This window comes from Anthonomus grandis, chromosome 14 (assembly GCF_022605725.1).
Source record: "Anthonomus grandis grandis chromosome 14, icAntGran1.3, whole genome shotgun sequence".
Classification (NCBI taxonomy): Eukaryota; Metazoa; Arthropoda; class Insecta; order Coleoptera; family Curculionidae; genus Anthonomus; species Anthonomus grandis.
This window is the reverse complement of record NC_065559.1, coordinates 637,476-651,157: the sequence shown is the minus strand read 5'-3', so window position 1 is coordinate 651,157 and position 13,682 is coordinate 637,476. Positions and strand designations below refer to the sequence as shown.

Genomic DNA, 13,682 nt, shown 5'->3' with positions numbered 1-13,682 from the left:
TATTAAGTTATTTATTATCTACAACCGAGTTATGCAATATTAAATAATAATAATAAACTTCTTTTATTAAACTAGTTTTTTTAGTTCGTGATTAATAGCTTGGTTGCAAGTAATATAGTCTTTTAAAGGGAAGTGATAGTACATCTGAGCAAGGGCGTCGCCAGCCGGCATGAAAAGATTAAAGACAAAAAACAAAAATTTTAATTAAAAAAAAATAAAAACCGAACAAAATATTTACATGAAAATCAATTGAGACATAATCTTCTAGGGTTCTTTGCGAATTCGTTAGTCACTTTGTTAACAAAATCTTCCAAGTTTTTAAAAATTTGTTGCCTGTGTACACTCATCATAGCGCGGCCATTGAGTCAAGTTTCAGACATATAATATAGTGCTCCTCAACCAGGTTTTGATTCTCCTAAGGCTACTAAATGACCTTTCAACTGTATAAGTCGTACAAGGTATGCAACAAGGATCTGTAAAGCCTTCTTAATTTCAGGAAAGAAATCATCAGTTTCCTTGAGGATGTCCACAACACTCATTTTGACCGATTCTGGTTTTTCCTCCCATATTTTTTTCAAAGCTCTATCTCATTTTGGATATTTGTAACACCGTAAAAATTTTTAAATTCCTCTTCAAGTTCTTCCAAAGAAATGTTTTTCATTTGCGCAGGATGTAGTTTTGACAAAGTAAATGATGGTCTATTTTCTTCGGAAAACCTTATTTCTAGGGAATTTATAATTGAGTCCAAATAAGGAATTGTTATGGACCGCACGTTTACTGTTGGTTCTAAAAGAGCGGAATATTTGGCTATCAATCCAAGGCTAAAAATAAACGAAACTTTGGAAGCTGCAGCATGGAGCTGATGTTTCCTTGTCGCAATATTGCCATCTCGAGACAGGGTTTCTAGTGTCTCCATTGTATCACAAAAGTTCTCTTTAAAAACTCTGATGCTCTTGTATTTCTCGCTCCACCTTGTTTCGTACAGCTTGGGAATATTGGGTATTAATTTTCTTCTTAGAACCGATTCACGAAAAAATGTAATTATATCTTTGATGGCCCCAACTGTATTTCGGATCTCTGGCAGAGCATTCAGATCATTGATTACCAGGTTGAGAGTCTACGTAAAAACTTTTCAGATAGAGCGCACTGGTATTGCCCCGTCGCCTTATCGCCCCGTGGCCCCGTCAAGCCATCGCTGAAATTGTATTACCTGTATAATAAATAAAACGTTTTTCGAGGCTGAAAGCTGAAATGGTTGTTTTGAGTTAGATAGATTTACTGGTGACACGTTAATTGAGTTATTTTAGGTATATTAGTATTAATAGAATCTGTTTTTTAACAGTTTTATTCATCTTTGGCCCGTATCTAAAATATATGTACATTTTGATTGTTTGAAATATTGCACTAACTTTTTGACTTTTGAACTACTTCTACTTAACCGATTGTAACAAAATTTTACACAAACATTGGGTTCTTGTCTTATGACAATACAATATTATTATATTCACCAACCTTATGGAATTAACCCGGCATCGGCAACCAGCAACCCCTAGGTAGGTACCTTAATAGAGGGAGGAGATAGCTTTATGATTTTAAATTAGAATAAGGACAAATTTAATAAAATACCTCGTTTTAAAGGTTTCATTCGGCCAGGTGAAATTGTGCAGTCATAGAAGTAATAAAATGCTAATTAAAAAAGAAGCCAAAAACCAGGAAATAAAATATAATAATCTACTTTTGGTATTGATATATTAAATATGTAGGTAGTATTTCTAAATAAAATTATGACCTCGGGATCAACTTTTAACAATTTATTAAAATAACGTGAGGTGCACATTCGCCAAAAAAAAATTATAGCTGATGCGCCAACCTTACAAACAGAGAGTCGCCCAAAAAAAGAGGCTTCATACGCCTGCGAAATTGGCCAAAAAAGGGCTTTTCTGGATAGATGAGATCTAAGAATCTAAAAGGTTTTTTGATATGGGGTTTTAAAATATTTGTTCAGAAAGGACAAAACTAGACTTCTGTAGTTTTATTTTTTTTAATTAGGCCTAAAATCATATAAAAAACAATGCTTAAACATACAGAAAATTAAGGTAATTTTCAACGCTATATTTTGGCTGTTTAGAATTTAAATTTCAAAAAATTGATTCTACAGATGTCTAGATTAATCCATTAACTAACAATTTTATAAAAAAATAATATTAAAAAAGCGCTAGTTTCTTAGATCTCATCTATCCAGAAAAGGCTTTCAACGCAGTTTTTACCGGCTAAATTCTAATATCATTCAGTGATTGCTAATCGATATCGTTGATTGATAATCGATCATACTAAACGTCACCCTTTCTGTACTATTTTTGAAATTTTCTTGGCTGAATTGGATTACGCTCTTAAGGCCGCTGCACAATTCATGCCCGGAAAAAATCTTGTTCAGATACCTATAGGTATATAGAATCAACGTAAACAACAGGCAATATAATAGGAATTTTTATGTTATTTGGGATTTTTTTTGGATCAACTTTCGTTTTCTTTTTGGTTTACTCAATAATCATTCCAACCTAAAATTATGACAACGTCAAAGTCAAAAAATAGATGCAAAAATAAATAATACTTACTTTGAATAAAAAATAAAAAATACTTTAAAAAATGCAAAAATAAAAAACACTTTTTTTCGATATTTTAAGTTGAAATGAATTCGAGTTCAAACATAGTTTTGACTGTCCCACTTAATTTTCTTATTAGGATTTGTTACACACATTATAGCTTTGCACTGTATAGGGAATAAAAATAATATAATTTTTATTTACGTAATAAGGGTTTTTAAGGAAAAAATGCGATATGCCTTAGTGCGAGAAAAAAAAAGTACCTACCTATCTATTATTTTTTTTCCTAAAGGGGCGTATATCGCATCAGTAGGAATTCCTATTAATGAAATATAGGTATAGGCCCCCAAAAGACGCTCCTAAAAACATTTTTCAAAAGACAAAATACTGTCCCAAAGAGTATGAAAGTCGACGGATCCGACAAGACTTTAAAAAAAATTGAAAAGATATTTTATTACTACCAGATATATCCGTAAAATAACTCAATAACGTGTCACTAGTAAATATAATTAAATCTATCAAAATCAAAACAACCATTTCGTTCAAAAACCTAATATCTAAATACAATCAATACAGGATAATAATATAAAGTGCAAGTACATATTTAAATAAATCGACGGGGCGAAACAGTGCGCTCCATCGGAAAAGTTGTTACGTAGACACTTGTTGAGTTTATGTGACGAACAATGAAAAAATAGGGCTTTCTTGTATTTGTTACGCAAAATAGCCTGAACGCCACCTTCTTTTCCAGACATGGATAAAAAAGGTGAAATTCGATGGTTGTTCCAGTCGTGGAAACCATCGATTTAGCGTCCAAGGCTGTAAGCTCAGCAAATCCGAGAAATACTTCTTCAATGTTGCTGGTTTCCTCATCAAAATATCTTATGCCAACTGAGAGCTGTTCCTTTCCAGAGATATCCGTTGTTTCGTCTGCTAAAATACTATATGCTTGCGATATCTTCACATTTTTGATGCAATCGGCCTTAATAATATCTCCACAAATACTGATAATCTCATTTTGGATGTCAACCGATCGATAACTTGCATTTTTCTTTCCATGCTCAAGATGGTTTTTTGAAATAGTGTCTCCTGCGTCAATTCGCATCTTATACAGCCCTTCCAGAATTCCATCACCATAGCTTGCCTCCCTTAATGCTAGGTCGTGGGATCCGCAAAACGCAATGCAGGAAATAATCGATCTTATAATTTTCCTGTTTTTTTTCAAGACTTTCCTGAGAGTATTTGTTAATTTGCACATCTACTGGCACATTATCAAGAAAAGATTTAGCTGCTTCCAATGCCGTCTTATGAAAGTGAGTATCTGCGTGTTTTCTGCAGTATTAATGACCATCTTTGAACTTACAAAACGGCCTTATAATGAACGAACCTAAAACACCTCTAACGGAGCTTAGATTGGGTGGAAATAGTGTACAGAATTTAAAGAAGGCTCCTTTTTGTTGGCGGGAGTTTGCTAACCATGGTGAGTACATTTCCAACCAGGAATGATTGAATTTTCTTTTCAGATACTGGGCGTCTTTGGCAAAGTCGTACGTTTTCCGTAGTATCCGTAGGTTCTCGGCTCAAAGTGAGCGTAATCGTTTCAATTCGCTTTTCACTTGCGAGCGCTTCGAGCCCCCGAAATGTAAAAATATGTATTGGTATAGTAAAGCCTTATCTTAGATTGAAGTTACTTAATAGCCTAATTATTAAGTGAAATTAGAAATTAATAAGTGATAAGTTACGAAATATACGTTTTCAAAAGTAAAGTTTCAATTAGCCGGATGACTGGTTTAGCTTTAACCTCTAGGCCTCTAGGGGCTGCCCCTCTCTGGCGACGCCCTTGCATCTGAGTGTCTTTTTCTAACATGAAGAGAGCTTATAAGTTCAGACTTGGAAATAATTAAGAAAAGGGGACTCACTATTCGGAATATGGAGTTGAACACTACATTTTCCTATGTATAGTGTCTTTTACTGTTCCACCTATCATTATTTCATGTACAGCTTTTACATCTTCAATTTTTTTGACCCCAATTAATGCAAACTATACCAGCAACTTATTAATAACCAATGTCCTCTATATAGGAATTTTATATTAATAATTGTTCAAATCAAATAGGTATTTTACATTTACAGAGGTAAAAAATGTATAGAAAAAAGCACACATTTGAAAAACCTTGTGTGGCACTGATTAAGGGACAGTACAAAATGCTAGATACATCTTGAAAATCCAACACTTCATTCAAGTTCAAGGAACTCTTGTGAGGTATATCCATCGCATTCTGCTTAAAATCGTTTAAAGAAAGTGTCCTAGTTGTTATACTACTGGCAATAAACCAAACTAAATTTATCGAATTACTATTATAAATAAAGAAAATGTTAGTGCAACCTTTGCGCCATCAAATCAAGAAACCTAACATATAATACACTGGTGGCGCCTAACAAGTTGAACCTTAATGTTTCTAACAACTTTATATAAAAACATACTCTTTTATTTTATTTAGTTTTACCCAATTATAATTAAAAAAAAAAAACTAAAATTTAATTTATATAAAACCTTTTAAGAGTTTATAGCTACATTAATAGATGGCACTGTCACACCTTGACACTTTTCTTTCCTTAATCCGTTCATAGTTGACGCTTTAGTGTAACTGACCAATCAAAGCGGGCCACAGCACTGACATTGACAGATCAGCTGTTCGGATTTGACAGTTACCACTATTAATAATCTGACGTGGTTATTTTTTTCTGGTAAAATACATCGTTACCGCAACGAAACCAGCATCAATTTTTAAGAAAAAACGGACTTTTACCGCAAAGAAATACCCCTGGCAGCCGCTTCTCAAGTACGTACCCATTTTCTGTTTCATCAAAACTAAGCATTCATACCAGTTCACTTAATTTCCTTGCTTTTACCATAAGTAGGGTTATTCAATAAACCTCTAGGATCTGTGGCTTATTTTAGGACACGATGAGGCTCTCGTTATTCCTTATAGGAGCACTACTGTCCTGCTTAACAGTACAATATGTTGAAAGTATTGCCGTTATGTCAGTGGACCTCGGTTCTGAGTGGATGAAGGTAGGCATAGTCTCACCGGGAGTCCCGATGGAAATAGCATTAAACAAAGAATCGAAACGAAAATCCCCAGCTATTATTAGTTTCCGGGATAACGTGAGACTATTCGGAGAAGATGCTCAGACCATCGGTCTTAGGTTTCCCAAGCAGGCATATGGATACTTAATCGACTTGCTGGGTAAAAGTATAGACCACCCATTGGTGAAACTCTACCAGGAAAGATTTCCTTATTACGAGATCGTGCCTGATAAAGAAAGAAACACAATTATGTTTAAGCAAGATGATGAAACCTATTTTACTCCGGAGGAGCTAATTGCCCAACTTCTGTCTAAAGCCAAGGAGTTTGCCGAGAATAGTGCTCAGCAACCAATTAAGGAGTGTGTTCTTACTGTGCCTGGGTTCTTCAATCAAGTCGAGAGGAAAGCTTTCTTAAAGGCCGCCGAATTGGCTGGACTTAAGGTGCTGCAACTTATGAATGATTATACAGCGGTTGCTTTGAATTATGGTAAGATTCTTTTCTTGGGTTTCTATTCTGATTAATGATGAATTTTTTGCTTTTTATGTGACTTTCAAGGTTCCTTAATTTATTTTCAGACAAGCATTCTTTTCATTCTTAAAGAATTTTTTTAGTGGTACTAAATGGCCTCTCTATGATTTTATTGACTGGTTTTTTTAGGCATTTTCAGAGCCAAAACGTTCAATGAGACTGCCCAGTATGTCATGTTTTACGATATGGGAGCGTCCTCTACCACGGCCACTTTAGTAAGCTACCAAACTGTAAAAACCAAGGAGAGGGGATTTGTGGAAACCCATCCACAGGTAGGCCTTTCTCCTCTTAAGAAAGAAAGAAAGAAAATGTGCTATATTACGTAAGACAACAAAATCTTGTGTACAAGCATCCTAAAAACTAAAAAATTCCAAATTCACTTTAAATTTCAAACAAACATAACTTCTAAAACACTTTACCATAAAATTTACACACATTACCAAAATTAATCATAACAAAACAGATTGAGAAAAAAAAGCATCTTTTTGATAAATTTCATTAAAAAATAAGTAAAGCTGTCAATAAAACAGAATTTAGAAGAAGTAAATTACATTATTTAACAGGAAACAAAACTAAAACACTAAAATGATGTCAGAGCACAGGTTAAAAGGTATCATTAAAAAAATCGTCAAGGCTATAATATGCCCTGGATAATAAAAGTGATTTTAATTCCTTTTTGAATCTCTTAACTTCTAAAATTTGTCTGATACATAGAGGAACATGGTTGTAAATCTTTTTGCTAAGGTATATAAGTGAGTTCTTGGTGAGGGAGGATGTAGGGATTGGTAAGGGAAAATCGTTAACCTGGCGAGTCATATGACCAGTGTTAGAGGGAGGTTTAGTAGCTGTTTCTAAGATAAAAAGAGAAAAAAGAGTTAGGATTTTTTGAGATATAAAGAGAGGTTTACAAGAATCTCTTAACCCAGCGGAACATAGGTATCTAACTGCCTTTTTTTGAATCACAAAAATTATGTTTAATAATCCCTTGTTGCTTAAACCCCAAAAAGGCAAGCCATAACGAAGGTGAACTTACAAAATTGTATATTAAAATTCACAAAAATTTGAATTGAATGCAAAGATTATGATAATTTAGGGAATTAAGTGGTGAGACTCGTCTTTAAAAATGTTTCTTTGGACATAAATCTTCTCTCCCTAGGTATCAATTTTGGGTGTCGGATATGACCGAACGCTCGGCGGCCTAGAGATCCAACTGCGTCTCAGAGATTATTTAGCGAAAAAGTTCAACGAAATGAAGAAAACGTCCATGGACGTCTTTAAGGACGCCAGAGCGATGGCCAAGTTGTTCAAAGAAGCGGGACGCTTAAAAAACGTTCTATCGGCCAACTCGGAACATTACGCCCAAGTGGAGGGTTTATTGGACGAAAAAGACTTTAAATTGTTGGTGACCAGGGACGAAATGGAAGCACTTATCCGGGATTTGTTCGAGAGGGTCGCCAAACCGGCCGAGCGCGCTTTGAAAACCGCCCATTTGACTATCGACGTTGTTAGTCAGTTGGTGTTGGTTGGGGCAGGTAAGACTATAGTTTAATCAAGAGGAGGTTCACTAGATTATCACTGAAACTTATTGTTTATAGTCATTATCTATGACATCATTGAATGATTCTGGAAAAATTTTGTGGCCAATTTTTGGCAAAAACAAAGTCTGAAACGAAGTCTACTGCTACTCCAAAAAGTTAAGAAAGGAAGAAAATAGCCATTTTGCCTCTTAAATAATTGCCATACTTAAAAAATCAAAAATATTACAGACATGTAAATAAATCAAAGAGTGTTGGTGGTGCCCAGGGTTCAGTGCATTTAAGCATTTAGATTATTTACTTTATATTCAAAATCTAAAATATTTAGGTCTTACAGGAATATGGGGTCTAAGAGTATAAGTTTATGCTTGAAAAAAACTGGTCTGCGGCTAGAAACGAACGCCAATGAGTGATTTTTCTTTAATTTACAGGAACCAGAGTGCCAAAAGTGCAAGAAATCCTTCAAAAAGCGATGGGTAGGGAGTTATCGAAGAACCTTAACACAGACGAAGCGGCCACAATGGGAGCCGTTTATAAAGCGGCCGACTTAAGTACCGGCTTTAAAGTGACCAAGTTTTTAACTAAAGATGCCGTTTTGTTCCCCATCCAGATCGTTTTCCAAAGGGAAACCAAAGAAGGTAATTAATCAAGTAACAATCATCCAAAAACAAGAACCATAATTCTCATTAATTTTTAGGCATTAAAACAGTCAAAAGGACACTTTTTGGCCTAATGAATCCACACCCCCAGAAGAAAATCATCACGTTCAACAAACACACCACGGATTTCAGTTTTACTGCCAACTACGCCGAACTAGACTACTTACCGGAAGTGGAAGTTGCTTACCTAGGACCTCAAAACATTAGCGAGTACAAACTTAAAGGAGTGACGGAGGCATTGGAGGCCAACCTGGGTCCAAACTCCGAAAGCAAAGGCATCAAGGCCCACTTTAACCTGGACGAATCCGGTTTATTAAATTTGGCAAACGTGGAACTCGTTGTGGAGAAAACCGTGGATCCGTCAGAGAACGAGGGAACTTTCTCGAAAATTGGCAGCACTTTCAGTAAGTTGTTCGGGGGTAAACAGGAGGAGGAGGGTGAAGCCCCGGCTCCTGCAGAAGAGAAACCTGTGCATGAAATCCATGAAGATGATAAACCAGAAACCGGTAAACCGGAAGAGAATAAAACCAGTGAGGAAGTGAAACAAAATTTGACGGACGTGAATAATGCCACGGAATCTTCTAAACCTAAAATCGTGACGGTTAAGACCCCTATAAAGTTCGAGGAAGTCGTTTTATCTATTAAGGGACTGAGCGAAAGCGACTACAAGAAATCCGAGGAGAAAATTAAGAAACTGGACCAAGTGGAGCGGGAACTCACCAGACGTGCCACAGCACTAAACAATTTGGAAAGTTTCGTTATCGATGTGCAAAATAAACTTTACGAGGACGAGTTTACTGAGGCATCCACAGAAGAAGAGGCCGAGAAGATCAGAAAAGCCTGCTCAGAAGTCTCCGATTGGTTATACGAGGACGGATCAGAAGCGGACGCGGAAACTTACGAAAAAAAACTGGATGAAGTGCGTCTCTTAACCAAAGAACTGTTCAGTAGAGTGTGGGAGCACAAAGAGAGACCGGAAGCTTTAAAGGCCCTACACTCGATGCTCAACCACTCGACCGCTTTCCTGAAAACTTCCAAAAACTTCACGGAAACGAAAAATCCGGAAAATTTCGTGTTCAAAGACACCGAGGTGGATCAGCTGGAAAAACTGATCGTTAGTACGACAGAGTGGCGCGATAAAATGGTGCAGGAGCAAGAAAAAGCGAAAAAATCCGAAACACCGAAGCTCATAGTGAAGATGCTGATGGATAAAATGGCGGCCCTCGATCGGGAGGTGAAGTATCTGGTGAACAAATTGAGGAACTTTAGGCCGAAAAAGGTGGAGAAACCGTTGGAGTCTTCGGGTGATAACAGCAGCACCGTTGAGGAAAATAAGGAAACTGAGGATACGATAGAGACCCCAAAGGAACAGGAGACGAATCAGACGAGCACTGACCCAAAAGGTGACAAGGATGAACATTCGGAGTTATAAGTGAAACTTATAGACTAATAGGGCATTTAATTTATTTAAATTATTATTGTTTTACAAAGAATGATTGTGGGTATAGTTACTTTATTTTCTGATGTGATTTGGTTGGTTAGATGTTAACTGTGATTTATTGGACAATTTTTGTTAGTGCTACCGAGGGCCACTTACAAAGAAAGTAAAACAATCTTTTTCCATGACATTTTTTTGTTTTTATTTAACCTGTGAAATGAATGTTGAATTTAAACGGACAGGAGTGCAGTTTATTATTAGGAACTGACGATATCAGGATGTTTTTACTACAAATTACTGGGCGAGTAGTATTTCAAATTATTTTTTACTTATACAGTGAGGCTCTTATTGTCCTCCTTTCCCTATTATCTCTTGAATGAGTCTATCACATCATTAGCAATCTAAATATTACTTTTTGGTTCCTGGATCGTTTTGCAAAACTTCAAAATGGCGGCGGGACGACATTTTGAAAAATAGAATTAATTAAAAAAGGGAGTCATGCGATACATCGTTTGAAAGATCCCATTGAATGCTTGAGGATCTTAGAACGTTAAGTCATTAGTTCTACCCATAGCAAAATGGCATCTATTTAAAATATAAACTTTAGGTAACACAGACATATTTCACTACAAAAGATGTAAAAAATGTGCACCACTAACTTCCAGACAGTAAAATAATGAGAACTATTCAGGAACATTTTAGAAAGTGCCAACATCAATATTGCGCGACATGCGTCAATTATTCTTTGACGTAGATCGAAGATAAATTTTGACTGGGTGACGTAGACTTTTTGTTTCAAGTAGCATCATAAAAAAAAGTCCAGAGGTGTAAGATAGGGATGATACAAAATATTTGGAACAGTTCCAAACGAGTAACGGCTGTAACAGGTATTAATTTAAAATTTAAGAAAATACTAGTTCCCAGATATCAACTGTTCCGGAGTAATAGAATATAACAGATTACAGACGGAACAGTGGGAATAGCAAAAGAGAGAGAACAACTTAGCGAAGGAAACTGCCTTTTGGCGTTCCTTTTTTATTCGATACGATAATGCGACGAAACACGAAACTCAAAACGGGGATTGGCCGGATTGGGGATTTATTTAAACGAGTAGACGAAAGATGGAACCGTTGGCATTTGGCGTATTGGTCGACTTCAGCATCAGCATCATTATTTTACACCGCAAAATCCAAAACTTTATTAATTTTTCATAACCGTTCCGTTTCCCCTTAAAGTAGGTATTAAATTAAATTTTATATCGTGTCAAAGTTGTTTTAACGATCTCGGTTGGAACTGTTATTAAGTAACAGGTATTTGGAACTGTTCCGGAATAGGAACAGGAACGTAACGGAACAGTTCCAAAAAAATACTAGTCTGTACCATCCCTAGTGTAAGATCGGGCGACCTGTCTGGCCATTCAGTAGACCAATTCACCACTTAGGGTAATTATTAGTCAACTATTCTCTTAACATTTCTGCTAAAGTGAGGCGGTGCACCATCTTCTTGAAAAACTGTTTCTAATTCAACTTCATGAGGATTATCTTTAAGAATTAGTGATTCTACTGCATTTTCCAATATGTTTAAGTGAAGGTCGCCCCCTGTGAAATTTTGGTCCTGAAGAGGTGTAGTAAAGAAAATAAAAATATCTTTAGAACATTTACGAGATTTACACGTAGCAAAATAGCAGAACACTGCCATTTTGCTATGTGTAAATTGACAAGTAAACTATTCTAATACCTGCATTTACATATACCATAATTCATGGGTAATTCCCAGTGGGACGCCATTGAACTAATTTTTTCCTTTTAACTTATTTACGACGATATACTCGTAAAAACTCATTGTTAACCCTTGAAAAAATTCACACTGTTAAATTGAATTGTTGAGGAAAGGCAGTTGTGCATATAGGTCTCCTGATGGACCCGTCATGCCCCACCGGGGGTTACCAAAGCCCAATGGCCTTAGAGAAACCGATAAGGCTCTCTGGTCTGAAGGACTTAAAGTCGCTCGGTACACTGAAAGTGTTACCCAAGTATTTGAACCTGGGCACTCCCCGACTACATGGTCAACGGTTTCATCCTCCTCACAGCACCATCGGCATTCCGGGTTGTCCGTAATACCGATAGTATCGAGATGGCTTCTTAAGTGCCAGTGACCGGTTAAAAGACCTGTCACTAGTCGAATTTCGCGTCTTTTTAGGCGTAGTAGATTTTTGGTGAGACAGGCAGAGAGCCCACCTATGTGCGCTTTGGCCTAAAACACACCAGGGGACTCAGTCCATCTTCGGTGGGTCCACTTGTCTAGCAGACCCTTCATTGACGCGACCGCAACGCATTTGGCGATACCAACTATGGGTTCCGGCCCCATCGGCACATTCGCGGATCCCAGTCTGGCAAGAGAGTCCTTTTCCTCATTACCTGCGTGGCCAGGTATCCAGACAAGCTGGACCCTTCAGCCAACCTGTACCAGTTTTTTCAGGATTTTTATGCACTCTAGTACAAGCTTGGAGCTTACCTTTGCGGCCGTGATAGCCTTAATGGTAGTTTAGAACGAAATAAAGGCAAAATTACTAATAATTCCATCAAAAAAGCCGTTGATTGAATTATTGGGAGGATACGCAATCCTCTGTTTTCAAATGTAACGCCTTTGGAATATTCAGTTGGTTATTTTTTGGAGACAAAGACGAAATTTTTATTAATTTTATGTCAAACAACCGATGTTTAAATAAGCAGTGATTTGGCAAAATAATAAACAAAATTTGCTACAATTACTATTTATAATTAGAATGTTAGTTGAAATTTTCCAAAGAAATTGAGGTCACTTGTTGGAACCATTTTTGAGGAAATTATGAAGGTTTTTGTACTGGGTGTCCAAAAAATTATGAAAATTTTTACCATTACCTTAAATAGCCTGTAAAAAATGAATTAATTCTTTAGAATATAAACTGATTTTTTTTAAACAAATTGAGGTATTTTTGAACAAATTTGAACCATTTTTAGGGAAATAATGAAGGTTTTTTTATTGGGTGTCCAAAAAATTGGGAAAATTTCATCCATTCCCATCATTTTTGACTGACTCTACAAAATTCCCTATTAACAATATTGACTTCTGAAATCTTTTTTAAAGTATAAACTAAAGTCTTCCAAATAAATTGAGGCAATTTTGGATCAATTTGGACTAGTTTTGAGGAAATTATGGAGGCTTATGTACCAAGTGTACCTGTGTATCCAAGTGTATCCTGTACGAGAGCCTGTAAAGAATTTCCTATTAAGAATATTGATTTTTTAGTATATAAACTGAAGTCTTTCAAACAAACCGAGGTCACTTTAAATAAATTCGAACCATTTTTGAGGAAATTATGAAGGTTTTTGTACTGGGTGTTAAAAAAATTGTGAAAATTTTCACCATTACTTTTAACAACCTGTTAAAAATTTCCTACTAAGGTTATTTACTTAGAACGTTTTTTTAAATAGAAATTGAAGTTTTCCAAACAAATTGAGATCACTTTGAATTAATTTGGACCATTTTTGAGGAAATTATTGAGATTTTTGTAGCAGGTGTCCAAGAAATTTTTTAATCACCATTTTCTGTTCTCTCAATATTTAGTTCAGTCTATTCTGTTACTAAACTAAAAACTACTGATTTCCTTATTATTCCACATTCCAGTAGAGCGGATTAAACTTGTAACAAAAATAAGACTTTGTACAAAAGCTATTTTTATTTTGTTACAATATTAATTAAGTAAAAAAAAAAGAGTTATACTTGGCCTTCTTATAATAATTCATGAAGGATAGTGGGTTTGATTTGTCATAAATAAAACAAACAAC

The 13,682-nt window shown here is 35.9% G+C and overlaps 1 protein-coding gene across 1 annotated transcript; it reads left to right on the top strand.

The window, feature by feature from the left end:
• The first annotated feature begins 5,283 nt into the window (after nt 1–5,283).
• On the top strand, nt 5,284–10,045 carry LOC126744413 (hypoxia up-regulated protein 1). Its single transcript, XM_050451810.1, has 6 exons — nt 5,284–5,446; nt 5,566–6,181; nt 6,353–6,495; nt 7,380–7,755; nt 8,190–8,396; nt 8,456–10,045. Exons 2-6 carry the CDS (start codon nt 5,572–5,574, stop codon nt 9,847–9,849), a joined length of 2,730 nt encoding a protein of 909 aa, XP_050307767.1. The 5' UTR covers nt 5,284–5,446; nt 5,566–5,571; the 3' UTR covers nt 9,850–10,045.
• The last annotated feature ends 3,637 nt before the right edge of the window (nt 10,046–13,682 follow it).

Coding starts and splice junctions, on each gene's coding strand:
- LOC126744413 (XM_050451810.1), top strand. CDS start 5,572: ATGAGGCTCTCGTTATTCCTTATAGGAGCACTACTGTCCTGCTTAACA. Junction 6,496..7,379: donor TTGTGGAAACCCATCCACAG/GTAGGCCTTTCT, acceptor TTCTCTCCCTAG/GTATCAATTTTGGGTGTCGG. Junction 8,397..8,455: donor CCAAAGGGAAACCAAAGAAG/GTAATTAATCAA, acceptor ATTAATTTTTAG/GCATTAAAACAGTCAAAAGG.